This window comes from Lampris incognitus, chromosome 12 (genome assembly GCF_029633865.1).
Source record: "Lampris incognitus isolate fLamInc1 chromosome 12, fLamInc1.hap2, whole genome shotgun sequence".
NCBI classification, from domain to species: Eukaryota; Metazoa; Chordata; class Actinopteri; order Lampriformes; family Lampridae; genus Lampris; species Lampris incognitus.
In genome coordinates this window covers 53,442,740-53,469,642 of record NC_079222.1, presented here as the reverse complement: position 1 = coordinate 53,469,642, position 26,903 = coordinate 53,442,740, and the positions used below count along the sequence as shown (strand labels likewise).

Sequence of the window (26,903 nt, the reverse complement as noted above, 5' to 3'; positions counted from 1 at the left end):
CTGCCTGCAACATCCTCCAGCATGACCGGTTTGGCGGTGGGTCAGTGATGGTCTGGGGAGGCATATCCTTGGAGGGCCGCACAGACCTCTACGTGCTAGCCAGAGGTACCATGACTGCCATTAGGTACCGGGATGAGAGCCTCAGACCCATTGTCAGACCATATGCTGGTGCAGTGGGCCCTGGGTTCCTGCTCATGCATGACAATGCTCGTCCTCATGTGGCCAGAGTATGTCAGCGGTTCCTGTATGTCGAGGGCATTGATGCTATGGACTGGCCTGCACGTTCCCCAGACCTGAATCCAATCGAGCACCTCTGGGACATCATGTCTCGTACCATCCGCCAACGCGATGTCGCACCACAGACTGTCCAGGAGTTGACCGATGCCCTGATCCGGGTCTGGGAGGAGATCCCTCAGGAGACCATCCGTCGTCTCATCAGGAGCATGCCCAGACGTTGTAGGGAGTGCATACAGGCACGTGGAGGCCACACACACTACTGAGCCTCATTTTGAATCGTCTTGAAGAATTTCCACAGAAGTTGGATCAGCCTATGTTCTCATTTTCCACTTTGATTTTGAGTATGATTCTGAATCCAGACCTTAATGGGCTAATGATTTTGATTTCCATTGATCATTCTTAGGTTATTTTGCTCTAAACACATTCCTCTGTCTAATAAATAAAGATTTTCAGCTGAAATATTTCATTCATCGAGGTCTATATTGTGTTTTTAGGTGTTCCCTTTATTTTTTTGAACAGTGTATATTTAGAAGAAATTTGAATATGGAGCCACTGAAAATTAACCCCGTAGTGGCCATGGCAGGCATGGACGTTATTAGATCGCTTTTAGCAGGGCTGTGGCCTCCCTAAATTTCATATCAGCCATTATGACAAAACAGAGGAGAATGTTACCTTTCCAGGGTTACCGATATTATTGTTGTAGTCCAAATAGAACCAGAGATATACCATTTTACATATCGGATGTCACCAATGCATGTTGAAAAAACTAAGTTAATAAGCAGTTACTTTTGTAAATAACAAAAACAATAAAGAAAACAATAAACACTGTTGAAGTACTGAATTGTGTATTGTTTCCTGCAATCGCTGGTTCTAAACCTTGCCCAGCAGAAGAGGAGTGTTTAGGTATAGATGTCTATACAGAGTGTATAGATGAATAGAGGAGTGTTTAGGTATAAATATACAGAGTGTATAGATGAATAGAGGAGTGTTTAGATATAGATGTCTATACAGAGTGTATAGATGAATAGAGTGTTTAGGTATAGATGTCTATGCAGAGTGTATAGATGAATAGAGGAGTGTTTAGATATAGATGTCTATACAGAGTGTATAGATGAATAGAGTGTTTAGGTATAGATGTCTATGCAGAGTGTATAGATGAATAGAGTGTTTAGGTATAGATGTCTATGCAGAGTGTATAGATGAATAGAGTGTTTAGGTATAGATGTCTATACAGAGTGTATAGATGAATAGAGTGTTTAGGTATAGATGTCTATGCAGAGTGTATAGATGAATAGAGGAGTGTTTAGGTATAGATGTCTATGCAGAGTGTATAGATGATTAATGTCTCAGAAGTGACTGTGAAATGACCTTAACACGACCTTTTGACCTTTCAGTTTCCTTGTGTCTGAGACCAGCTAACCAAGTGACCAGTGCATTAAATTCAGCGACTGCAATCAATCGTTACATCCTTATGTGACCCTGGTAAGTTTTCATTTTTTTCGATCAAATACCTCAAGGAAATGAGTTTTACCAATAACTACAATAACTATATTACACGTAATATAGATATTGGTAATTAACTATAGTTAATAGTGTCTATGTGTTGGTAGCCAGCTTCCAAAGTGCCCAACATGCTATTCATGCACACATGTATTTTCAGATCAGCAACACTGGCATGGATGCTGAAGTGGCTGCTGTAGCTGCTGTTCCTGGCAGTTATATAGCCTTGTGGTTACTGAAGTCCTTTGACTGGGATCATTCTCAGGGCGAAAAAGATTTTCTTGCCACTACTTCCATACTGTAATTTAATTTAGTACATGATACAGAAATAAGCAATGGGTTCTTTTGGTTTGCGACACCAAGTGCCAATTGGTTTCCCTACTCCACCTCTAACAATGCCCATCTCTACTTATTGTTTACACCTCCCTAAACCAAACTTGTGTATTTGCCAGTTTAAAAAAAGTTTGACTCCATATTACAACAGACATTTTTTTTGATCTAGTGCACAGCATACTGCATGGCAATTCATAAGGTAGTCACTCCTAGCTGGATAAGAAAATCCCATACTTGCATATTATTGGTCAATATTGTGAAATACTGTGTTACAAGGCCAAACATGATTGAATGGAACATAAACACAACAGAACCCAACATGAAATTATTGTTTTTGTTTAGGGAATGAGCTTTGAATGCAGAGATTATTTTGTGAATCTAAAGCAAACTTACAATAGAAATCCTGAATAGTGCAGGGGAACTTTAAGCCTTGCCATTAAAATGAACAACTATATAAGTGGTCAAGATTTAGATATTGGTGGATTAGATAGTGTCTTAAATACACTTGTGTGTATATATATATATAAGGAAATGTGTTTGCATTTACAGTCATTCTTCAGGATCATATCTGGAAAATGTATAAAACTGAGTCCCCCGTCCCTCCAAGACAGGGAAAGAAGGTGAACAGACTAACACACTATTGCTTGTTTCTCTCTTTCTGAATGTGTACTCAATAATACATCTTGCTGCCAGAACAAGTCTCCAGTATTTTGGAGTTATTTAGGTTTAGATTTCAACCAAATTAACAGTTATGAGTCTGCCCAGCCACAACAAGTCAAGTCAAGTAAGGCAAGTCAGGTCAAGTCAAGTCAGGTAAGGTCAAGTCAAGTAAGTCAAGTCAGGTCAAGTCAAGTCAAGGAAGGCAAGTCAAGTAAGTCAAGTCAAGTCAGGTCAAGTCAAGTCAAGTCAAATCAACTCAAGTCAAGTAAGGCAAGGCAAGTCAAGTAAGTCAAGTCAAGGCAAGTCAAGTAAGGCAAGTAAGGCAAGGCAAGTCAAGTAAGGCAAGTAAGGCAAGTCAAGTCAAGTAAGTCAAGGCAAGTCAAGTCAAAAAAGTCAAGTCAAGGAAGGCAAGTCAAGTCAAGTAGGTCAAGTTAAGACAAGTCAAGTAAGGCAAGTCAAGTGTAACCCAATTATCCACAGCAGGAAATTAATTTGGTCAAGGTGCAAAACCTACATCCACTCAACAATATGAAAATGCAGTTCTATAAACACTCTTCTCTCCTACAACTGCCTCTCTTTCACACACCTTCGTAAATATAACAAGTACAAAAAAGAAATACTGAAACAAGTATAAAGCGATATATGGAATACAGTAGCTATTAAAACAATAAAAATAGAATAGACGAAATATTGCACAAACATAAAAACCAAAGATCAACATGTAGGCTAAGAGCTGACTGGTGAATGTGATGATGGCAGCAGATAAAAAGCACCGTTTAAAACTGGTTGTTCTGGTTTTATACTGCAGTAATCCGCCTCTCTGACTCATTTTGAATCTTTGATGTAACAGACGTGAGCAATCATTAAGGCTGCTATGAATCTTGTCTAAAATGTGATCATTGTTGAGCTGGGCTAGTGATTTCTGCTGAATTCCTATGATCTTACTCGCAGTCTTGATTATGTGCTATTTATTGCTATACCTTGTTGTCATAAGTAGTTTTGTTGTCTTAAATTTTCAAATGGCTTTTCATAAAATACCTGCGGTAGCCGAGGAGACTGTCGCCCAATCAGGGTCCACTTCCCATTACGGATTCTGTAGCCACTCACCACTCTACCTGTAACACATAAAACATACCAAATTATTAAGACTCTCACAGAAAGCTGAATCAGTTCATCTGGACACAACTTTTATTAAGAGATACGTTTCATCATCATCTAAGGGACCTCTTCAGTCTAAACTGACTGCAGGTATCCCCACCCTTATAAACAATACAGTGACTGCAGGTACCCCACCCTTATAAATACAGTGGCATAACGACCAAAACCAACGACTGGTTTCGTATGCAAATTACCGTGCCCATTAACTATGTGTACTATTCAAAGAGGTTTTTTTTGAGGGGGGGTTCCCCCCTTTTTCTCTCCCAATTGTATCCGGCCAATTGCCCCACTCTTCCAAACCGTCCCAGTCGCTGCTCCACCCCCTCTGCCGATCTGGGGAGGGCTGCAGACTACCACATGCCTCCTCCCATACATGTGGAGTCACCAGCTGCTTCTTTTCACCTGAAAGTGAGGAGTTTCACCAGGGGGACATAGCGTGTGGGAGGATCATGCTATTCCCCCCAGTTCCCCTGCCAGGCGCCCCGACCGACCAGAGGAGGCCTGGCAGGACACATACCCACATCTGCCTCCCACCCACAGACTTGGCCAATTGTGTCTGTAGGGACGCCTGACCAAGCCGGAGGTAAATAGGGATTCGAACCGGCGATCCCCGTGTTGGCAGGCAACGGAACAGACCGCCACGCCACCCGGACACCCCATTCACAGAGGACTTGGGAATGTTTGCAATCACGACATTGTTAGATTGTGACAGATGGACTCTTAGCCCCCCGCCCCGCCCTCGGTTCAGAGATGGTCGTTCCCTCTTCACATAGATGGGCTCTTTGACTCCCTGTTCAAACCAGCGTTCCTCCCTATCAAGGATGTGCATATCCTCATCCTTGAAAGAGTGTCCATTGGCCTGTAGATGGTGTACACTGTGTAAACTTGTTTATAAGGGTGGCAATACCTGCAGTCAGTTGAGACTGAAGAGGTCACTTCGATGAGTGATGAAACGTTTCTCTCTCAATAAACGTTGTGTCCAGATGAACTGACCCAACTTTCTGTGATTTTCTTACCTGGATTACTGAGAATACATCGAGACATATTACCATTAGACTAAATATCTGTAAACAGGAAGTGCTAGTGTTACCCTGGAACTAAGTACTCGAGTGGTACTGTGAAAAACAGGCCCTGAATGTTGGGAGGAGATGTTTGGTGGTCATTGTAATGCAACAGGACAGGAGATATTTTGAATTATGTGTTTCAGTTTTCTACTCCACTATGGTCCCTGCATTGGGTTGAGAGTGCTTAAATTGCCACCTTTCCATGGAACACAAAACAAAAACACAGGCAGTGCTTCCCTACAGGTCTCCAGGATAGACAGCCTCACTCACTGACAAGGAAAATAAAGTATGACTGAACAATTGTAATAAACCTGTTATGCCTATTGTATTTTCCCCAATTCTGATTACCTATATCTACAGCTGATAGGTTCTTTAACATAAAACTTACCAAGCTGATGTGTGTGTGTCCTGAAGGCAAAAGGGTAGATGGGATAGGAACCATAAGCACAGGCGATGTCTGCATTTGTAACTGTGGTAGAAAGGAAACACTGGCTAATAGACAAGTGAGGTGGTCCCTGGAGGCTGCACAGTGGCTCCCCACCGCTCCTAGCTACACGGCTGGGATGGGTTGATGCAAAGGATGACTTTCCCCACGGGAAATAATAAAGTAATTAACTATTACTTTATTATAATAATTAATTATATTAATTAGTAGATTAATAATAATCTAATAATTATTAGCTCATTATTATAAACATAATAATTATCATATTCATATATTTAATAAATATATATTATATTAATATCATATAATATATGATATCAATATTATATAATACTCATATTTGCTCAGTTATAAATATAATTATCATATTTATATATTCAATAATTACATATTATATTAATATTATATAATATCATAATTATATTTACTCGATTTTATAAGATTAAATATAATTAGATTATTATAATAATGTAATCTAATAATCTTTATTATTAGATTAGGTTAGATTAGATTAGATTAGATTAGATTAGATTAGATAATCTAACCTAATCTAATCTAAAAAGTGATTAACCTAAAAGAATTTAGGTCATATAAAATGAAAATATTTTAGGCCTAGTTAAAATAGCCAGTACTGCATAGTATAGTGACAAACATATAAAGTGAAAAAGTTTGATGACAGCTGAACCAAAAAAACTTCCTTGAAATGTCCGTTAAAAAATGGATGTGTGACAGCAGTATGTGTGACACTTGGATTAGCAGGACAGTGCATGAGCAGGGGATGCACTGAGGCTGTCACCATGGTGATCCAAGGCCTCCAACACAGGTAGCAACATACCTCTTTTTCCTGGCAGGACAACTGTATCCACAGACATCAGCAGATACATCCCAGCAACAAAGGGCTGCCTGGTGGGAGGGAGGAGACACACACTGTAAGTAGTCCTGAGCTGGATGTTGGCAAATCTTCCCTTAGGAGTTCCTTTGAAAATCCCTGGCCAGGATGGTGAATTATAATTATATGGTTAGCACTGCCAAATGCATCGTTTAGGATGCTGATGTTCTGAATGGTCACACTGCACGACAGTCAGGTAGCAGACATGAGCAAGCCAACCCAGCTGCAGCACCTAATTCAGTGTTCTCTTCTTCTTCTTCCTCTTCTTCTTCTTCTTCAGCAGTCCATGGAAACGATGATGACTGTGATCCAGTTTAGGCTTGGCCAGCATGCCTGTGGGCCATCAGGCCTGCATTAGAGCGACAATATTGACCACGTCTGTCACAGACGAATGTCAGTGGTTCTGTGTGTTCACTGAAATGGTGCTGCCTGCCAGTATGAATTAATATCCCAACAAGTGCATTTTTGTGTTACATTTTTTGGGTGCAATGTCTGTCTGTTGTCTTGTTTCGCCCCATTTATTGTGCAGCAACTCTGAGTGTTAGAAGGGCGCTATACAAGTTTGATTCATTATTATTACTATTATTATTATTAGTGGTGCTCTCTGATATTGCAACTGGTCATGCACTGGATGACTGAAGTTAAGCACCAAGTTATGTTACGTTTACTTCTGGGGCTGATATTTGAAACTGAAGTTACCGGCACTTGAATTAAATCAAAATGTAATTAAAAAATTAAATGTGATGTAATGAAAGCACCTTACAAAAAATACATGTTTACTGTGACTGAAACATGTAACGGCCCTGTGTGATGGCCTGGCGGCCTGTCCAGGGTGTCTCCCCGTCTGCCGCCCAGTGACTGCTGGGATAGGCTCCAGCATCCCATGACCCCAACTAGGATAAGCGGCTTGGATAATGGATAGATGGATGGATGGATGTTTCACTAAGTAATTAGTAATGGAATTACTAGTTAAAAAAAAAAAAGGTAAAATATGACCAAGAACAAAAAGTGTTTTCATAAACTACAACAACCTACATTAATCAACTGCTCTCACGATGCAGCGCCTGCTGCTGGTTAATGTGTGTTATTGCTGGTTAATGTGTGTGCTCACTGGAATCCCACTGGCAACACCAATTGCCAGTACCAGTTAGCACCATGATAGCCAGATGGGGGCAGACTAGCCAGATACCGGTGCAGCAGAGTTATTTAATGCTAGCACTGCTGGCTAGTAACAGGTGGACATTTGGAGTTAGCTGAAGCTTGTTGAGAGAAGGTGAGATGAGACAGGTGAGATGAGACAGGTGAGATGAGACAGGTGAGGTGAGACAGGTGAGTTGAGACAGGTGAGGTGAGACACGGCCACATACAGGCCCCTTCTTGTGTGAATCAAGGGGCAGGGTGCAAATCGCAGTCAGCTGCGACAAGGTGAAGGGAAATTTGTTTGACCCCCCCCCCTTTTCTCCCCGATGGTATCCAGCCAATTGCCCCACTCCTCTGAGCCGTCCCAGTCGCTGGAAGGCTGAAGACTACCACATGCCTCCTCTGATACATGTGGAGTCACCAGCAACTTCTTTTCACCAGACAATGAGGAGTTTCACCAGGAGGATGTAGCGCGTGGGAGGATCACGCTATTCCCCCCCCCCCCCGAACAGGTGCCCCGACCGACCACAGGAGGCGCTAGTGCCGCGACCAGGACACATACCCACATCCGGCTTCCTACCCGCAGACACGGCCAATTGTATATGTAGGGACGCCCAACCAAGCCAGAGGCAACAACGGGATTCGAACCGGTGACCTCCGTGTTGGCAGGCAACGGAATAGACCGCCACACTACCCGGACGCCCTCTATTTGTCTGATTTCTGGACAAATTATGGATTGACAGACGCTACCTGGACGCCAAAAAGTATTCTAAAGTTAAACCACTGACAGCCACCTCTAGTGGCTATGTAAGTAGTGCAGATACATGTGACTGCTGTGAGGGAATACTTACGGTTTGGAGGTTATTGTTAATGTGAGTCCGGAACAATCTTTATGGTGGTCTACAGAACAAAAAAAAACAAAACACATTATTGTTTGCCAGCATTACTGATCCTGCCTTTTCTAACACACATAAGCTTCAATAAATCCTTATTTGTACAAGTCTGCTTTGTTTCATTTACAGGTTCCAAACACAACCAGTGTAACCTCAAGTCCTGGTCTACCTGGGTAAAAATGAATGTGCTACCCAGATTGCTTTATCCCATCCAAATGACCCCCCCCCCCTTTTTTTTTCTTCCCAATTGTACTTGACCAATTACCCCACTCTTCCGAGCCGTCCCAGTCTCTGCTCCACCCCCCTCTGCTGATCCGGGGAGGGCTGCAGACTACCACATGCCTCCTCTGATACATGTGGAGTCACCAGCCGCTTCTTTTCACCTGACAGTGAGGAGTTTCACCAGGGGGAGGATCATGCTATTCCCCCAGTTCCCCCTCCCCCTGACCAGAAGAGGCGCGAGTGCAGCAACCACACCACATACCCACATCCAGCTTCCCACCCACAGACATGGCCAATTGTATCTGTAGGGACGCCCGACCAAGCCAGAGGTAACATGGGGATTTGAACCGGGATCCCCATGCTGGTAGGCAACGGAATAGTCCGCCACGCTACCCGGACACCCGGGTAGCGTGTTGAGTGAGTCCATATAGCATGCACTGTTGTTATGTAGTCAGTACATGGTTATGATCACAACATGGTCTGAACAGCAACATTTAACACATTTCACACAGCTGATGTGCTCACGGCCAGGCGGGCAGGAGCAACCACCACACTGAATGTGTGACAAATGTGAACGATTCCATACCAGAAAGGGCCAGAGGGTCTTCAGTGTTGCTGATTAACAATACATTCATCTAGTAGCATCATGTATCTTTGAACTATATACTTATACGGAGTTCCAGAATCATTTGAGGGCTTTTAAAAATCAAACTGTAAGTCAATGCCAGCACTTAGTGCAGGCTTCAGGACTTACCTTTAAATGCACTGGCATCGCCATAGTGAATCTGTAGCACAAAGTAAGAGATTCCCGAATTTCCTCCAACTTTAAAGCCAACATCTGATGACGGAAAAGAGACGGCAACATGTGAAAAACAGCCAGACAGTCAAAAGCAGACACAACAAAGTTGTGTAAAGAGGAAGCAAAAGAGATAATACACAAAACAGCCTGCTAAAGGAAGAACAACTGACAGTAGAGCAGGAAAACATCTGTGAGGTTCACAAAGCACAGAAATGAACATCTGCACTACACAGACAGGCACCAGGTGACCTTATACATCAACTATCAAGAGGACATCTGAGGGGCTTTGGTTTCTTCTTCATAGCGTAGCCACAAGACATGTGGCGCTATTATTTTCTCTTTCATCTATGACCACCGTGTTGTATATACAGTATGTGTACATGTATTTACTGTATGTCAGGCTCTGGACAAAAGGTAAAAATAAACATCCTCTCACAACAACTATCTTCATGCCACAGCTCAAAAGACTATTGCAGAAGAAGAGGGGATACGTTCACAGACAAGGTAAGATAAAACTGCTATACTTGTAAGTTTGCCATAAGTAATTCCTACACTTGCTGGGAAAATGCAATGTGAAAACAAAACTTCCAGGGAACTGATCTGAATGGCAATTGGTGTCATTCTCCCATAGCTGTCACTCTGTGACCAAAATGAATTTAATAATGGCCAGGGTGTCTCCTCGCCTGCCATCCAATGACTGCTGGGATAGCCTCCAGCATCCCCGTGACCCTGAGAGCAGGAAAAGCTGTTTGGATAATGGACGGATGGATGGATAGATGGATGGATGGATGGATGGATGGATGGATGGATGGATGGATGGATGGATGGATGGATGGATGGATGGATACTGTAACAACTACAGACTAGACTCACTAGCCCTGGCTAACGGGTCGGACCCTTTAGTCGACTAGTTAACGTAGTTGCCTGTGGTGCGGGAAATCCGGGTTTGTGTCCTGGCTGCTGCAGCGGTTCCCGGCTGCCCCCCAAATTCACTACATTGGGGTCAGAAGTGGGATGGTGAGACTGCGAGGCCATCGGAAGCACGTGCACCCAGAGGCATGAGAGAACTGGTATGCTGAAGCGTGGGGACGTGCTTCCTGAAGGAGGGGGTAGTGTAACAACCACGGATGACTAGACTCGCTAGCCTTTGGCTAACGGGCGGACCCTTTAGTTGACTAGCTAGCGCAGTCGCCCGTGGTGCAGGTGACCCAGGTTCGCGTCCCAGCTTTGGTGGTTCCAAGCTGCCCCCCGAATTCGCTACAATACGTTAAAGCAAAAAAGGTTACTTGGTGCCACTTTAATAAAGAGCAAGTGCAACTTTAACTCATTTGGAGTTTATCAATCTTTTATCTTTTTCTCTAAGTTGAGGAGGTAGACCAGAAGAGGAAGGAAGTAAAGAAGAAAAGCCAGAAAGGGAAAACTGTGATTAATGAATTAAGGCAGTAAAGTGGGAACTGAGGGGCTTTCACAGATGGCCAGATATATAGCTTGGCATTTAGATCCAGGTCCAGTGTGAATAGGAGTCATTTACATTCAGCTGCGCGCAGGGAAATGTCCCGTTACCAGGTTTCACACTAGACAAGAGATATATGTGTGTGAGCAAGTGTATTTCCTTCCTACAGACAGTCATCTTAAAATGTTATTAAGGTTCACCGTTTTAATTTGACTCTGCTGGGCATTAGCCTCACACAGCCACTACTAATGAGCCCACATTTCGCTCTGGATGTAGGTCTGGAATAGTTGTTGGTGGTATGAATTGAGAGCACAAGTTTGAACCAGGGTCAATCAACAAACTATAGGGAGGGTTTAAAGGATGACAACCAGTGAACAGCGCAGCCATTGATCTTGTTTTCCAAATACGCACCCCGCGGTTCTTGGGTGATTTCAGGATTCTAGAAACCTAACCTGGGTCTAGAGGGTTGTTGCATAGCGTCCTTCTCAAGACCAAAACCAACACACTGGAGAGACCACCCAGCACGATTTGCTTGTGTGTGTGTGTGTGTGTGTGTGTGTGTGTGTGTGTGTGTGTGTGGGCCCTGTGACGGTTTGGTGGCCTGTCCAGGGTGTCTCCCCGCCTGCTGCCCAATGACTGCTGGGATAGGCTCCAGCATCCCCGTGACCCTGACAGCAGGATAAGCAGTTTGGATAATGGAAGGACGGATGGATGGCTTAGCTCTCTCTTGGCTTAAGTCCTACTTGGAAGAACACATTGTGTCTGCTATAATAATATTACATCAACATTCTCTGACATTAAATATGGTGTGCCTCAGGGCTCAGTTCTTGGCCCTCTGCTTTTCTCTCTTTACATTTCACCTCTTGGCCAAATTATACGCCGTCATGGAACAAATTTACATTTCTATGCTGATGATACTCAGCTGTATGTGCCTTTAAGGGCTAATTTAGGGGACTGCTTGGCTGCTGTTTGGCTGCTGTGAAAAATGGGAAGTTACTACATTTTCTTTTAAATTTGGGTAAAACTGAGATGCCGGCCATTGGCTCTGCTAGACACAGACACCAATTTGATCAAGTAACAATAACAATTGACAACTCTGTGATTTCACCAAGTGTGGCCACCAAAAATCTTGGTGTTACATTTGATCACAGCCTTTACTTTGATAAGCACATTAAAAATCACCAAGACTGCCTTTTTTCACTTACGTAACATAGCTAAAATTCGGTCTTTCCTGTCCATGGCTGACGAAGAGACTCTAATACATGCACTGGTTTCATCCAGACTTGATTAATGTAATGTTCTGTTTTCAGGTCTGCCAGATTCTAGTACTACAAGTCTTCAGATGGTTCAGAATTCTGCACCTAGAATCCTAACTAAAACTAGAAAATTTGACCATACTACACCAATTCTTGCCTCCCTTCATTGGCTTCATAACCATGTTAGATCAGACTTCAAGGTGCTTCTGCTGACTTGTAAAATCCTGAATGGGCTTGCCCCATCTTACCTGTCTGATCTTCTTAAACCGTACATTCCATCTCGAGCTCTTTCTCTCAAAATACAGGGCTCCTGTGTGTACCCAAAGTTAAAAAGAAGTCAGCTGGGCCCCATTCTTGTGGAATAACCTGCCTGCTGCTGTCAGACAATCAGAGTCTGTTGAGTCCTTTAAATCCAGAATTAAAAGTCATCTTTTTTGCTTTAGCCTATGATTAATTCCTTTAAATTGAGGACTTCACGACCTATACTTTCTAAATGAATTTACCAAGCACTGTTCTGCCGACGAGATTATAGAGCAGGGGCGGCTAACCGTGTGCCATGGAGAGCCATGTGTATGAAGGTTTTCATTCCAGCCGGACTCCACACCAGGTGATTTCACTGATTAGCAACTCTTCAACCAAAGAGGAAGAATGTATCAGTGAAATCACATGGTGTGGAGTCGGGCTGGAATGAAAACCTGCATACACATGGTTCTCCATGGCACATGGTTAGCCATCCCTGTTATAGATCATTGACTATTGTAAACTGTTCTCTTCTCTCACATGTCTTTTCTCTCTCTCTGAATGATGTCTTCTCCTTTCTCTTCTTCTGTGTGTGAATAGTGGGATGTGAGTCTCCCTTGCTGCACGTGCGGTCTGTCCATGGTGACAATGGTCACCACCTGGACACTGCTTGGCATCCCCCTCATTACAATTTCATTTCATATATCTTATAAAACCATATAATTTTGTTATCCTGTTTCAATGTTATATCCTTCTCTCACTCAGACGTGTGACTAATGGGTTTTTTTTTATATGGTGATGATGGTCGAGTGGCTCGCGTCCTGCGCTGTTCCGGTGGCATCTGGACACTGCTTGGCATCCTCCTCATCATATTCTTCATATATTTCATAATTCCATTATAATTCTGTTATCCACTTTCAATGTTGTATTGTGTAAATTGTGAAAACACAACATCCATTGCGTGTTGTCCGTCTTGGGAGAGAGGTCCTCCTCTTTTGCTCTCCCTGAGGTTTCTTCCTATTTTTTCTCCCTGTTAAAGGTTTTTTTTAGGGATTGTTCCTTATCCGATGTGAGGGTCTAATGCAGCGTTTCCCAACCCAGTCCTCAAGGAACCCCTATCCTGCAGATATGCATTGTAACCCTGCATATGTAGCCCTGCTTGTACTTACTCAACCAATCATCTCACAGCACTTAATTATGCAAGGTGTGCAACATCTGACATAATTCATTGCTGATTGGTTGAATAACTACAAATAGGTACCTATTCAGGGTTGCAAATAAAATCTGCAGGATAGGGGTTCCTTGAGGACTGGGTTGGGAAACACTGGTCTAAGGAAAGGATGTTGTGTTGCTGCAAAGCCCCTTGAGGGATACATTTCTCCCACTCAACGTTGTGTCCAGATGAACTGATTCACCTTTCTGTGATTTCTTACCTGGATCATTGAGCATGCATAAAGACACATAGAAGACATAACACTACAAAGTGAGCTGCAATGGTCTGAATAGCATTTAACTGAAGGCACCAGACTGAGGTGTTTACTTGGCTTACAAAAGACTGCATGTGAAACCAAGTTTACCTGTAAGATGCCTGTGGACACACTGCCTGCCTCCAACATAAGCATGGCTGTAACACATCATGCCTTCTAAAAGAACTGTAAAGTGATTCTGCAGAGAAACATTCTTACACAGTGAGAGAGAGAAAAAGAAGCACAAGAATTTGAAGGACAGAATCTTTTAGACCTACCTTTAGGCAATTTGGTGTGTGGTGCGTTACGTCCCCAGCCATACATGATTGAAGGCTCATCCTCACAGGTACCTTGCACACTCCCACAGTCCCTAGAGAGATGAAATCTTGATATTAGTCAACAATGTTAATGTAAGCCCATATATCTATGTCTTGGTGGAGAGCTACTTTATAATATATATATATATATATACACACACACACACACACACACACACACACACACACACACACACACACACACACACACACACACACACACACACACACACACTGCTAGGATAGGCTCCAGCATCCCCGCAACCCTGCACAGGTATAATTGAATGATTCAAGATTCAAAAAAAGGACTGGTTGTTAAAATCCCTAGTGTTTGCACTGCAACAGATTCAGTGGAGATCAAACTGGAGATGTCTGCCAAGGTGACATTGCCACCACCAGGACACATCATCAGTTGTGTACCTCAGCATCACAGGGTGTTTCGGCCTTTTATCACAAGACACCCTCCGCTGAGGCAGGCCCACCACAGGTTGATCGGTCCTGGGTGTGTGACCTGTGGTTAGCTGTTCACCCTGGCAGCCCAGACGGCGTCTCTCCTTTTGAGCCAGATCCAGTGGCTAGTCCTCTCAGCAGTGTTGGCTAGCTCTTTGATCACTCTCCTTTGGGCCTGCCCCCTGACTCCTAGTTCCCTCAGGAGTTTTGCTGTGGAGCTGGCAACAAAGCCCCTACAACCCACCTCCACAGGGCGCACCTTCACCTTCCAGCCTCTGTCCTCTGCTTCGGCTGCTAGGTTGGCGTACTGCAGCTTCTTACGCTCGTACGCTTCATCGACTGCATCCTCCCAGGGGACTGTGAGCTCAATGATGTAAGCGAGCTGGTTAGAATTGGACCAGAGGACGAGGTCTGGTCGCAAGGTGGTTGTTGCGATCTCTGTCGGGAAGATGAGCTTCTGGCCTAAGTCCACTCGCATTTCCCAATCCCTGGCTGCGTTTAGTGAGCCTAAGTTGGGAAGTGAAGGGTTGGCCTTCAGTTTATCCCCCTCTCGAATGAAAGCTGGGAAACGCCGGGGCCCTTCCTGGTTGTTGAAGGGTTGGGCATTGATGGAAACCCTCTTGCAATCGAGTTCAGCTGCCAAGCACCTGAGCACCTGATTGTGTCACCAGGTGTATCTGCCTTGGGTAAGGCTGGTCTTGCAGCCAACCAAGATATGCTTGAGGGTTGCTGGGGCTGTACACAGGGAGCAAGATGGATTCTCTCCAAACCAGAGATTTAGATTTATGGGAGAGGGCAGGACATCATATGTGGCCTTGATGATGAAACTCAGCCTGTTTGATTCCATACTCCAGAGCTCACTCCATGTGAGTTTCCTCTTTTCAACACCCTCCCACCTCATCCAGCGACCCTGTTTGGCTTGTGCTACGGCTTTAGCACATCTGGCTGCTTCTTCCTGTCGGCGGACCTCCTCAACCACCATAGTTCGCCGTTCGGTAGTAGTCGCCTTTTGCCAGGTAGGTGTTTTTATTCCCAGGCCAAGGCCGCCTCTGCCTTGTTGAACATGGCCTACTACGTCTCGGTGGCGGAGGGCAGATTTCGCCTCCAGTACAGCTGCAGCCGGGGTCCATTTCTTCCCTGTTGCTAGGGTTGGAGCAACTCCTCTCACTATTGGGTCTCGGGATTCTGTGAGGGACATGTCCAGCCTCACTTTGGCACATTTGAATTCCTCAACCAGGCTGGAAATTGGCAGTGCGAGGGCTCCATTGCCGTAGAGTCCAACACTGCTGAGGCACCTTGGCAGTCCAAGCCACTTCCTCACCTGCGAGTTCACTAGCCTCTCCAAGCGATTGGCATGAGATAGTGAGACTTCGTACATAGTTATTGGCCACATGAGTCGGGGTAGCAGCCCAAACTGAAAGCACCAAAGCTTCAACTTCCCGGGCAGTGCAGTGTTGTTGATTTGCCTGAGGCCACTGATTGTATCCTGGCGAAGTTGCTCCAGTTGCTGGGTGTCTTTGAGGTCTGCATTGTACCACCGTCCGAGGCTCTTGATGGGCTTCTCCCGGACCGTGGGGATTGGTTGATCACTAATGCAGAACCATTCATCTACTAGTTGGCCTTTGACAATGGAGATGCTGCGAGATTTGCTTGGTTTAAACTCCATTCGTGCCCACTTGATGTTCTCCTGGAGTTTCTGCAGCAGGCGCCTGGTGCATGGTTTTGTTGTTGCTATGGTGGTCCAGTCATCCATGTACGCCCGGATTGGTGGAAGACGCAGGCCATTCCTGGACCTTTCGCCTCCCACCACCCATCGAGATGCACGGATGACGAGCTCCATTGCCATGATGAATGCCAGGGGGGAAATAGTGCAGCCTGCCATAATGCCTATTTCCAGATGTTGCCAAGTGGTGGTGGTGTTCTGTGTTGTGACACAGAACTGGAGATCCTGAAAATAGGTCTTGACCAACTCTGTGATATTTTTGGGGACATGGAAAAAATCAAACGCCGTCCACAGGATCTTGTGAGGAACTGATCCAAAAGCGTTGGCAAGGTCTAAGAAAACCACGTGCAGGTCTCTCCGTTCTTTCTTGGCAGCTTGTATCTGGTGCCAGATGATATTAGCATGCTCCAGACATCCTGAGAAGCCATGGATCCCGGCTTTCTGCACTGATGTATCAACAGAGTTGTTTCTTTGCAGGAATGTGGAGAGCCTTTGGGCAATCACACTAAAAAATATCTTTCCCTCTATATTAAGAAGGCTGATCTGGCGAAACTGGCTGATGCAGGAAGAGTTCTTTTCCTTGGGGATCAGAATGCCTCCTGCTCTTCGCCATGCCCTGGGTATGACTCTTTTCTGCCATGCCACTTTCATCAGCTTCCAGAGGTATTTCAGGACTCCAGGAGTGTTCTTATAGAGTCTATACTGGATACCATTGGGCCCAGGAGCTGACATCGATCTTGCCTGCTTTACCGTCCTCTCCACCTCGCTCCATGTGGGGGGTCTTGTGTCCATATGGTGGTCAGGTGGGTGAATTGGTGGCATGTCATCCGGGATGGTGACTGGCTCATGTCTCCGGACATCAAAGTAGGTCTTCTTTAGGTGCTCTTCCAGATCTCGTATGGGGACTCTAAGGCTCCCATTTTTCTTGCTGTCAAAAAGGCTCTTGACAAAGCTGTAAGGGTTGCTGTAGAAACGAGTCCTAGCCCGTTCTTTCCTCTTATGCTGTCGTCTGAGGTGTTCTGCTCTTCGCAGCTTTGTCAAATGCTGCTTTATTTCAGCCTGCAGTGCGTCAAGCCCAACCCTCTCTCCCTCTGTGGCCTTCCTCCACTGCTTCCTCAGTTGTCTTCTCTCCTTCACCAACCTGTCAATTTCCCACTGTCTCCTGGATTTGGGCTGAGTTGAAGGGTCTTTCTGCCTACTGGGTATCTTCTCCTTCACTCCAAATCTCTCTATGCCATAGCTGTAAATGATGGCTCCCATGTTCTCCAGTTTTCTTTCAACTGGTCCCTTTTGACCTTCTAGTAAGAGGACAAGGTCAGAGTTGATGGTCTCCCACTCAATCTTCTGGCTGGACTTGGGCCACAGGATTTGAGGTTTTCTTCCTTCCATCTTCCTCTCTGCTGCTGGCTGTGGCTGGCCGGGCTCCAGACCGGAGTCCACTGGAGGGTCTATGCAACATTGAGCTTCGTCTGGGGTGCTGATACCCTGAGGACTGTGGGGGTTCTCCTGCCTCCGGGCTTCACTCGACTGATTTGGCCTACTTCTTAAGAAGTATTGGTCAATGCGAGGCCCCTTACCGAGCTCACTAAGGCACTTCTTTTTGCCTTGATGGATCTTAAGACCCTTCACTGATGTAACCTTTGACCAGCCACAGATGCAGCTGTGCAGCTTTTGTCCTGCCAGTGCTGATGATCCATCGGTTGCAGTGCTGGTCATCCGACTCGTTGTCAAATCCTTTCCTTGTTCCGTTACCGTTTGATCCACCTGTGAGTCATCTTGCGCCCCCACTCTCGCAGATTCTGGGGGTATTCTTCTCCTTAAAGTTTTCGTAGCAATATTGGGTGGATCCAGGAACGCTAACTAGCGTTGGATCCTGCTAGTATGAGTCGCTAGCCCATACCGGCCCCGTTGGGGTCTATTCCCTCCTGTCAGCAGTCTTTCCAGGCCGTCATCTGGTCTTTCCCTGATTGTCAGCTGCCCTTTCGCAGCGGTCACTGGTTTACTCCAGATATTCAAGATTCAAAAAAAGGACTGGTTGTTAAAATCCCTAGTGTTTGCACTGCAACAGATTCAGTGGAGATCAAACTGGAGATGTCTGCCAAGGTGACATTGCCACCACCAGGACACATCATCAGTTGTGTACCTCAGCATCACAGGGTGTTTCGGCCTTTTATCACAAGACACCCTCCGCTGAGGCAGGCCCACCACAGGTTGATCGGTCCTGGGTGTGTGACCTGTGGTTAGCTGTTCACCCTGGCAGCCCAGACGGCGTCTCTCCTTTTGAGCCAGATCCAGTGGCTAGTCCTCTCAGCAGTGTTGGCTAGCTCTTTGATCACTCTCCTTTGGGCCTGCCCCCTGACTCCTAGTTCCCTCAGGAGTTTTGCTGTGGAGCTGGCAACAAAGCCCCTACAACCCACCTCCACAGGGCGCACCTTCACCTTCCAGCCTCTGTCCTCTGCTTCGGCTGCTAGGTTGGCGTACTGCAGCTTCTTACGCTCGTACGCTTCATCGACTGCATCCTCCCAGGGGACTGTGAGCTCAATGATGTAAGCGAGCTGGTTAGAATTGGACCAGAGGACGAGGTCTGGTCGCAAGGTGGTTGTTGCGATCTCTGTTGGGAAGATGAGCTTCTGGCCTAAGTCCACTCGCATTTCCCAATCCCTGGCTGCGTTTAGTGAGCCTAAGTTGGGAAGTGAAGGGTTGGCCTTCAGTTTATCCCCCTCTCGAATGAAAACTGGGAAACGCCGGGGCCCTTCCTGGTTGTTGAAGGGTTGGGCATTGATGGAAACCCTCTTGCAATCGAGTTCAGCTGCCAAGCACCTGAGCACCTGATTGTGTCACCAGGTGTATCTGCCTTGGGTAAGGCTGGTCTTGCAGCCAACCAAGATATGCTTGAGGGTTGCTGGGGCTGTACACAGGGAGCAAGATGGATTCTCTCCAAACCAGAGATTTAGATTTATGGGAGAGGGCAGGACATCATATGTGGCCTTGATGATGAAACTCAGCCTGTTTGATTCCATACTCCAGAGCTCACTCCATGTGAGTTTCCTCTTTTCAACACCCTCCCACCTCATCCAGCGACCCTGTTTGGCTTGTGCTACGGCTTTAGCACATCTGGCTGCTTCTTCCTGTCAGCGGACCTCCTCAACCACCATAGTTCGCCGTTCGGTAGTAGTCGCCTTTTGCCAGGTAGGTGTTTTTATTCCCAGGCCAAGGCCGCCTCTGCCTTGTTGAACATGGCCTACTACGTCTCGGTGGCGGAGGGCAGATTTCGCCTCCAGTACAGCTGCAGCCGGGGTCCATTTCTTCCCTGTTGCTAGGGTTGGAGCAACTCCTCTCACTATTGGGTCTCGGGATTCTGTGAGGGACATGTCCAGCCTCACTTTGGCACATTTGAATTCCTCAACCAGGCTGGAAATTGGCAGTGCGAGGGCTCCATTGCCGTAGAGTCCAACACTGCTGAGGCACCTTGGCAGTCCAAGCCACTTCCTCACCTGCGAGTTCACTAGCCTCTCCAAGCGATTGGCATGAGATAGTGAGACTTCGTACATAGTTATTGGCCACATGAGTCGGGGTAGCAGCCCAAACTGAAAGCACCAAAGCTTCAACTTCCCGGGCAGTGCAGTGTTGTTGATTTGCCTGAGGCCACTGATTGTATCCTGGCGAAGTTGCTCCAGTTGCTGGGTGTCTTTGAGGTCTGCATTGTACCACCGTCCGAGGCTCTTGATGGGCTTCTCCCGGACCGTGGGGATTGGTTGATCACTAATGCAGAACCATTCATCTACTAGTTGGCCTTTGACAATGGAGATGCTGCGAGATTTGCTTGGTTTAAACTCCATTCGTGCCCACTTGATGTTCTCCTGGAGTTTCTGCAGCAGGCGCCTGGTGCATGGTTTTGTTGTTGCTATGGTGGTCAAGTCATCCATGTACGCCCGGATTGGTGGAAGACGCAGGCCATTCCTGGACCTTTCGCCTCCCACCACCCATCAAGATGCACGGATGAATTAATGAAATGTCACTTAGGATATCAAAATGTTAATCTTCAAATACCTTGTTTAAAAGTTAATGTAATAAAATTAACAGACATGAAATGTACCACAAACATAAGAAAATTGCTTTATGGCTATAATAAGATTTCACCCAGAGGGAAACCTTTCTGGAATTCACAATTGGATGACATAAAATGGCGTAAAGCTTGGTTGTGCCCATTTCAATTCTGTATCTCAAATAAAATTAGAGAAATCCATTTTAAAATTTTACACAAAATCTATCCATGTAATGCATTAATTTCCAAATTTACTGACATAGAACTTAATTGTACCTTTTGTAGCGCTGAGCCAGAAACGGTTAAGCATTTGTTTAGTCACTGCCCCTCCTCATCTTTGTTTTGGAGTGACATAGAGAATTTTATACTTTATAAGACTGGACAGTCTATAATAATTATGCCTAAAGGCATTATTACTAAATTTGAATGTGAAAATAAATCTTTAAATTACATGATGAATCTTCTAATTGCACTTGGTAAATTTCACATACATAAAGGGAAGTTCTCTACATCCCTCCCAAACATTGGTGCTTTTCTGGTTGAGCTCAGTATGTATTTAGACACACTGGCCTTTATGATGAATAAAAAATGTGAACGCACACTGTCATATTATAAGGAACTATTTTCTGTAGCCTCTGATTAAGTTTCATTGACTTTATTTAGGTTATTGTTTATCATGTTTAGATACTTTATACTTGTTAATTGTTTACTTTGCATATTTAATTATCTGCTTTTTTCCATTTTAACTTGAATAAATTTGAATTATATAAGAATGTTTTACTTAGCTAAAGAAAAAAAGTTCGTTGTGACCTTCAAACTTTGAAAATATACAATGTTTTGAACATATATTTAATTTTTCTTCATGTCCCCTGCTGTATTGTTCTGTATTTAAAATTGGTTTATGCATGTGTATGTGTATGTATATGTGTATGTATGTGTTTGTGTGTTGTACACAGTGCATCCGGAAAGTATTCACACCCCTTCACTTTCCTCACATTTTGTTATGTTACAGCCTTATTCCAAAATAGATTAAATTCCTATTTTTCTCATCAATCTACACACAATACCCCATAATGACAAAGTGAAAAAGGTTTTGTAGAAATTTTTGCAAATTTATTAAAAATAAAAAACTGAAGTATTGCATGTACATAAGTATTCACACCCTTTGCTATGACACTCAAAATTGAGCTCAGGTTCATCCTGTTTCCACTGATTATCCTTGAGATGTTTCTACATCTTCATTGGAGTCCACCCGTAGTAAATTCAACTGATTGGACATGATTTGGAAAGGCACACACCTGTCTATATAAGGTCCCACTGTTGACAGTGCATGTCAGAGCAGAAACCAAGGCATGAAGTCAAAGGAATTGTCTGTGGACCTCCGAGACAGGATTGTATTGAGGCACAGATCTGGGGAAGGGTACAAAAAAATTTCTACAGCTTTGAAGGTCCCGAAGAGCACAGTGGTCTCCATCATTCGTAAATGGAAGAAGTTTGGATCCACCGGGACTCTTCCTAGAGCTGGCCGCCCAGCCAAACTGAACAATCGGGGGAGAAGGGCCTTGGTCAGGGAGGTGACCAAGAACCCAATGGTCACTCTGACAGAGCTCCAGTGTTCCTCTGTGGAGATGGGAGAACCTTCCAGAAAGACAACCATCTCTGCAGCACTCCACCAATCAGGCCTTTATGGTAGAGTGGCCAGACGGAAGCCTCTGCTCAGTAAAAGGCACATGACAGCCCGCTTGGAGTTTGCCAGAAAGCACCTAAAGGACTCTCAGACCATGAGAAACAAGATTCTCTGGTCTGATGAAACCAAGAATGAACTCTTTGGCCTGAATGCCAAACGTCACGTCTGGAGGAAACCAGGCACCTCTCATCACCTTGCTAATACCATCCCTACAGTGAAGCATGGTGGTGGCAGCATCATGCTGTGGGGATGTTCTTCAGCGGCAGGAACTGGGAGACTAGTCAGGATCGAGGGAAAGATGAATGGAGCAAAGTACAGAGAGATCCTTGATGAAAACCTGCTCCAGAGCGCTCAGGACCTCAGACTGGGGCGGAGGTTTACCTTTCAACACGACAACGACCCTAAGCACACAGCCAAGACGACAAAGGAGTGGCTTCGGGACAAGTCTGTGAATGTCCTTGAGTGGCCCAGCCAGAGCCCAGACTTGAACCCCATTGAACATCTCTGGAAAGACCTGAAAATAGCTGTGCAGCGACGCTCCCCATCTAACCTTACAGAGCTGGAGAGGATCTGCAGAGAAGAATGGGAGAAATACCCAAAATATAGGTGTGCCAAGCTTGTAGCTTCATACCCAAGAAGACTTGAGGCTGTAATCGCTGCCAAGAGTGCCTCAACCAAGTACTGAGGAAAGGGTGTGAATACTTATGTACATGCAATATTTCAGTTTTCTATCTTTAATAAATTTGCAAAAATTTCTACAAAACCTTTTTCGCTGTGTCATTATGGGGTATTGTATGTAGATTGATGAGAAAAAAAAGGAATTTAATCCATTTTGGAAGAAAGGTTGTAACATAAAAAAATGTGGGGAAAGTGAAGGGGTGTGAATACTTTCCAGATGCACTGTATATATGATGTTCTCTTTGTAATGTTTTGAATTGGATTTAAATAAAGTTTTGATAAAGAAAACATTAGCAGCCGATGAGTGCGAGACACACGAAACAGGCCTGTACTGCTATGCATTAAAATCTTTTTTCCTGTATCCGTGTGTGTGTGTGTGTGTATATATATATATATATAATCACAGGGATATACACACACACAAACACACACACACACACACGGATACAGGGATATACACACACACATATATATATATATATATACATACACACACACACACACACACACACATATACATACATACACACACACACACACACACACACACACACACACACACAATACCATTGACGGTTTCGGGAAAAAACGCTATATATTATATGTACATATATGTATATATATATATATATCCCTGTGATGGCCTGGTGGCCTGTCCAGGGTGTCTCCCTGCCTGCCACCCAATGACTGCTGGAATAGGCTCCAGCATCCTCGTGACCCCAAGTAAGGATAAGCAGCTTGGCTAACGGAATGGAGATACACACACACACACACACACATATATATATATATACATACATATATAGTATATATACACACACACACTATGTACAAATGCATTGGAACACCTGACCATTACACCTACAGGAGCTTTTATGACATCCCATTCTAAATCCATGGCATTAACATGGAGTTGGTCTCCCCCTTTGCAGCTATAACAGCTTCCACTCTTCTGGGAAGGCTTTCCACAAGATTTTGGATTGTGTCTGTGCGAATTTTTGTCCATTCATCCAGAAGAGCATTTGTGAGGTCAGGCACTGATGTTGTATGAGAAGACCTGGCTCGCAATATCCGTTCTAGTTCATCCCAAAGGTGTTCGATGGGGTTGAGGTCAGGGCTCTGTGTGGGCCAGTCAATTTCTTCCACACCAAACTCTCCCAACCCTGTCTTAATGGGCCTTGCTTTGTGCACTGGGGCACAGTCATGCTGGAACAGAAAAGCCCCCCCCCCCCAAACTGTTCTCCCAAAATTGGAAGCATAGAATTGTCCAAAATGTCTTGGTATGCTGAATCATTAAGATTCCCCTTCACTGGAAGTAAGGGGCCTAGCCCAACCCCTGAAAAACAACCCCATACCATTATCCCTCCTCCATCAAACTTTACAGATGGCACAATGCAGTCAGGCAGGTAACGTTCTCCTGGCATCCGCCAAACCCAGACTCGTCCATTAGACTGCCAGACAGAGAAGCGTGATTCGTCACTCCACAGAACACGTTTCTGCTGCTCCAGAGTCCAGTGGCAGTGTGCTTTACACACCACTCCATCTGACGCTTGGCATTGTGCTTGGTGATGTCAGGCTTGCATGCAGCTGCTCGGCCATGAAAACCCATTTCACGAAGCTCCTGGTGCACAGTTTTTGTGCTGATGTTAATGCCAGAGGAAGTTTGGAACTCTGCAGTTATTGAGTCAACAGAGCGTTGGCAACTTTTACGCACTATGTGCCTCAGCACTCGTTGACCCCGCTGTGTGACTTTATGTGGTCTGCCACTACGTGGCTGAGTTGCTGTTGTCCCTAAATGCTTCCACTTTTCAATAATACTACTTACAGTTGACCATGGAATATCTAGCAGGGAAGAAATTTCACAAACTGACTTATTGTAAAGGTGGCATCCTATGACAGGTCCATGCTTGAATTCACTGAGCTCTTCAGAACGACCCATTCTTTCACAAATGTTTGTAAATGCAGACTGTATGGCTAGCTGCTGGATTTTATACACCTGTGGCAATGGGTCTGAATGAAACACCTGAATTCAATGATTAAGAGGTGTGTCCCAATACTTTTGTACATATAGTGTATATAGTGTGTGTGTGTGTGTGTGTGTGTGTGTGTATATATATATATATATATTGAAAGCAATCATCAGCTGTCAATAAAGCTACAAGGGAAAGAACATACCATCTACTGCCTCGTCATGCACATCGTAAAATATTGTTCAGTTAGACATAGATTGCACATTTTACTACTGGTTGAATATGCTTTGTTTTTTGAGAGGATTTTCAAGGTGGTTGAATAATTAATGTTTCTGTCCGCCAATGACCTGGGATGTCATTGTTCATCAATTATTCAACGACCTGGAAAATCCTCTCAAAAAACAAAGCATATTCAACTGATATTACTATCTACAATTATTTACTGAATGTGTTGTTCTGGGCCCTCCAAGACTGGATTATGTTGTTCACATTATAACACCAGTGTTGCTCAGAGCCAGACAGGTCAGACGAGTTTCCCAAACTATCTGTCTGACCCTCAGGTCTTTGTTTAATATCTTCTGTTCAAAACAAAACAAAAAAAAAGACTACAATTTGGACCCTGGAAGGTTATTACTTATTCATTTTGCAATGTTGTGTTATATCTTCCCATAAACTTTTTTTTTGTTTGTTTCTGTGAATTACAAAACCTGATATGTGGTTCAGGCAGACCAGTCATACAGACTTGAGACTCGACTCAGACTTGCATGCCTTGTGTGTGTACATATCCTCACGTGTGACAGGAAGTAAGCAACGTGGTGTCAGCCAGGTCCAGTGACTTACCAGTAGCCGCTGGTGGAAACAGGTCTCTGGCATCCGTACAGGAGCATGTGGTGGGCGGTCTCCATGTTAGCGTGAGGAACAAAGTCCACTGGTGAAAACAAATAAAAACACATCATGTCTGTTGATCCTTCATTTGTTTTTCAAAATGTAAACACAAAATACTGTGCATGTCCACAGAATCCAGGTGTCTCTACTGGGATGATATCCAGCAGTCTGCGTGCATGTCCCTGACACACGACCAGGACTTCACTCCTACCTAAAACCACCATGGGCAGTCAAAATGATGGCCGGTGTTTAAACTCTATATTGTGTCAAGATAAATACCCAGTTGAGGTATTAATGCATTACATATGTTAGTGTGTCTGTTATGAAACTGACACCAAAATTAACATTTTAACAACTTTAATACTGTTTTTCAAACAATTTAAAATGGCCGCTGTCCAATGCCTGTAAATACTGCAAGGCCTTGGTGGTAGTCATGGTGCGTCTGTAACAGCGTCTGTAACCAGACATCCATCCATCCATTATCTGAACCGCTTATCACAGGGATGCTGGAGCCTATCCCAGCAGTCACTGGGCGGCAGGTGGGGAGACACCCTGGACAGGCCGCCAGGCCACCACAGGGCCCACACACACACACGCGCGCACACACACACACACACACACACACACACACACACACACACACACACACACACACACACACACACACATTCACACCTAGGGACAATTTAGTGCGGCCGATTCACCTGACCTACATGTCTTTGGACTGTGGGAGGAAACCAAAGCACCAGGTGGAAACTCACGCAGACAGGGTGAGAACATGCAAACTCAACACAGAGGACAACCCAGGACGACCCCCAAGGTTGAACTACCCAGGGCTCGAACCCAGGACCTTCTTGCTGTGAGGCGACCGCACTAGCCACTGCACCACTGTGCCGCTCTGTAACCAGACATGTTGCAATAATCACACATCAAGTTTAGACTATTTGTCTGCACTGGGGAATGCTAGTGTGTTTCTAGGACACAGCAACGAACTTCACGAAGGAAATTATGTGACCAACACACGTCATAATGACTGACATGATGCGCACGATTACGCGCAAATTACAAGACGGTCATGTTGACCGCTCATGGTGGTTTTAGGTAGAGTTTATCATTACTTTAAATTTTTTTGTGCGATTGATCTAAAACTCATTTTAATGCAAATATGTGCAATTTTAGGTGCATTCGGGGAGCGGCAGGTCTGTATCTTTTATTAAACTGTGAAAATCCAAAACCATCTTTGTCGTTCTGTTGTTAAAAGTTTGCTATCAGAAAGTCTCTAGAAAACATCCTAATTCCAAAACATGAATGAATAACATGCCTCTGCAGAGCGGTATTGTGATATTAAACGGTTGCATCTTTTTTGACTTTCGAAGGCTTTAATCAATCAAGT

At 44.7% G+C, this 26,903-nt stretch overlaps 1 protein-coding gene across 3 annotated transcripts in view; it reads right to left on the bottom strand.

Annotated features, from left to right (window-relative positions):
- The window catches only part of pam (peptidylglycine alpha-amidating monooxygenase), a 303,428-nt gene that overhangs the window by 234,002 nt on the left and 42,523 nt on the right, over positions 1-26,903 (bottom strand). For all 3 annotated transcript variants that reach the window (XM_056290498.1, XM_056290496.1, XM_056290499.1), the window contains 7 exons: positions 25,466-25,553; positions 14,034-14,125; positions 9,296-9,379; positions 8,278-8,326; positions 6,233-6,300; positions 5,341-5,421; positions 3,769-3,845 (listed from right to left, as the gene is read on the bottom strand). In XM_056290498.1, coding sequence (XP_056146473.1) covers positions 3,769-3,845; positions 5,341-5,421; positions 6,233-6,300; positions 8,278-8,326; positions 9,296-9,379; positions 14,034-14,125; positions 25,466-25,553 — 539 coding nt within the window. The remainder of the gene's footprint in view (positions 1-3,768; positions 3,846-5,340; positions 5,422-6,232; positions 6,301-8,277; positions 8,327-9,295; positions 9,380-14,033; positions 14,126-25,465; positions 25,554-26,903) is intronic.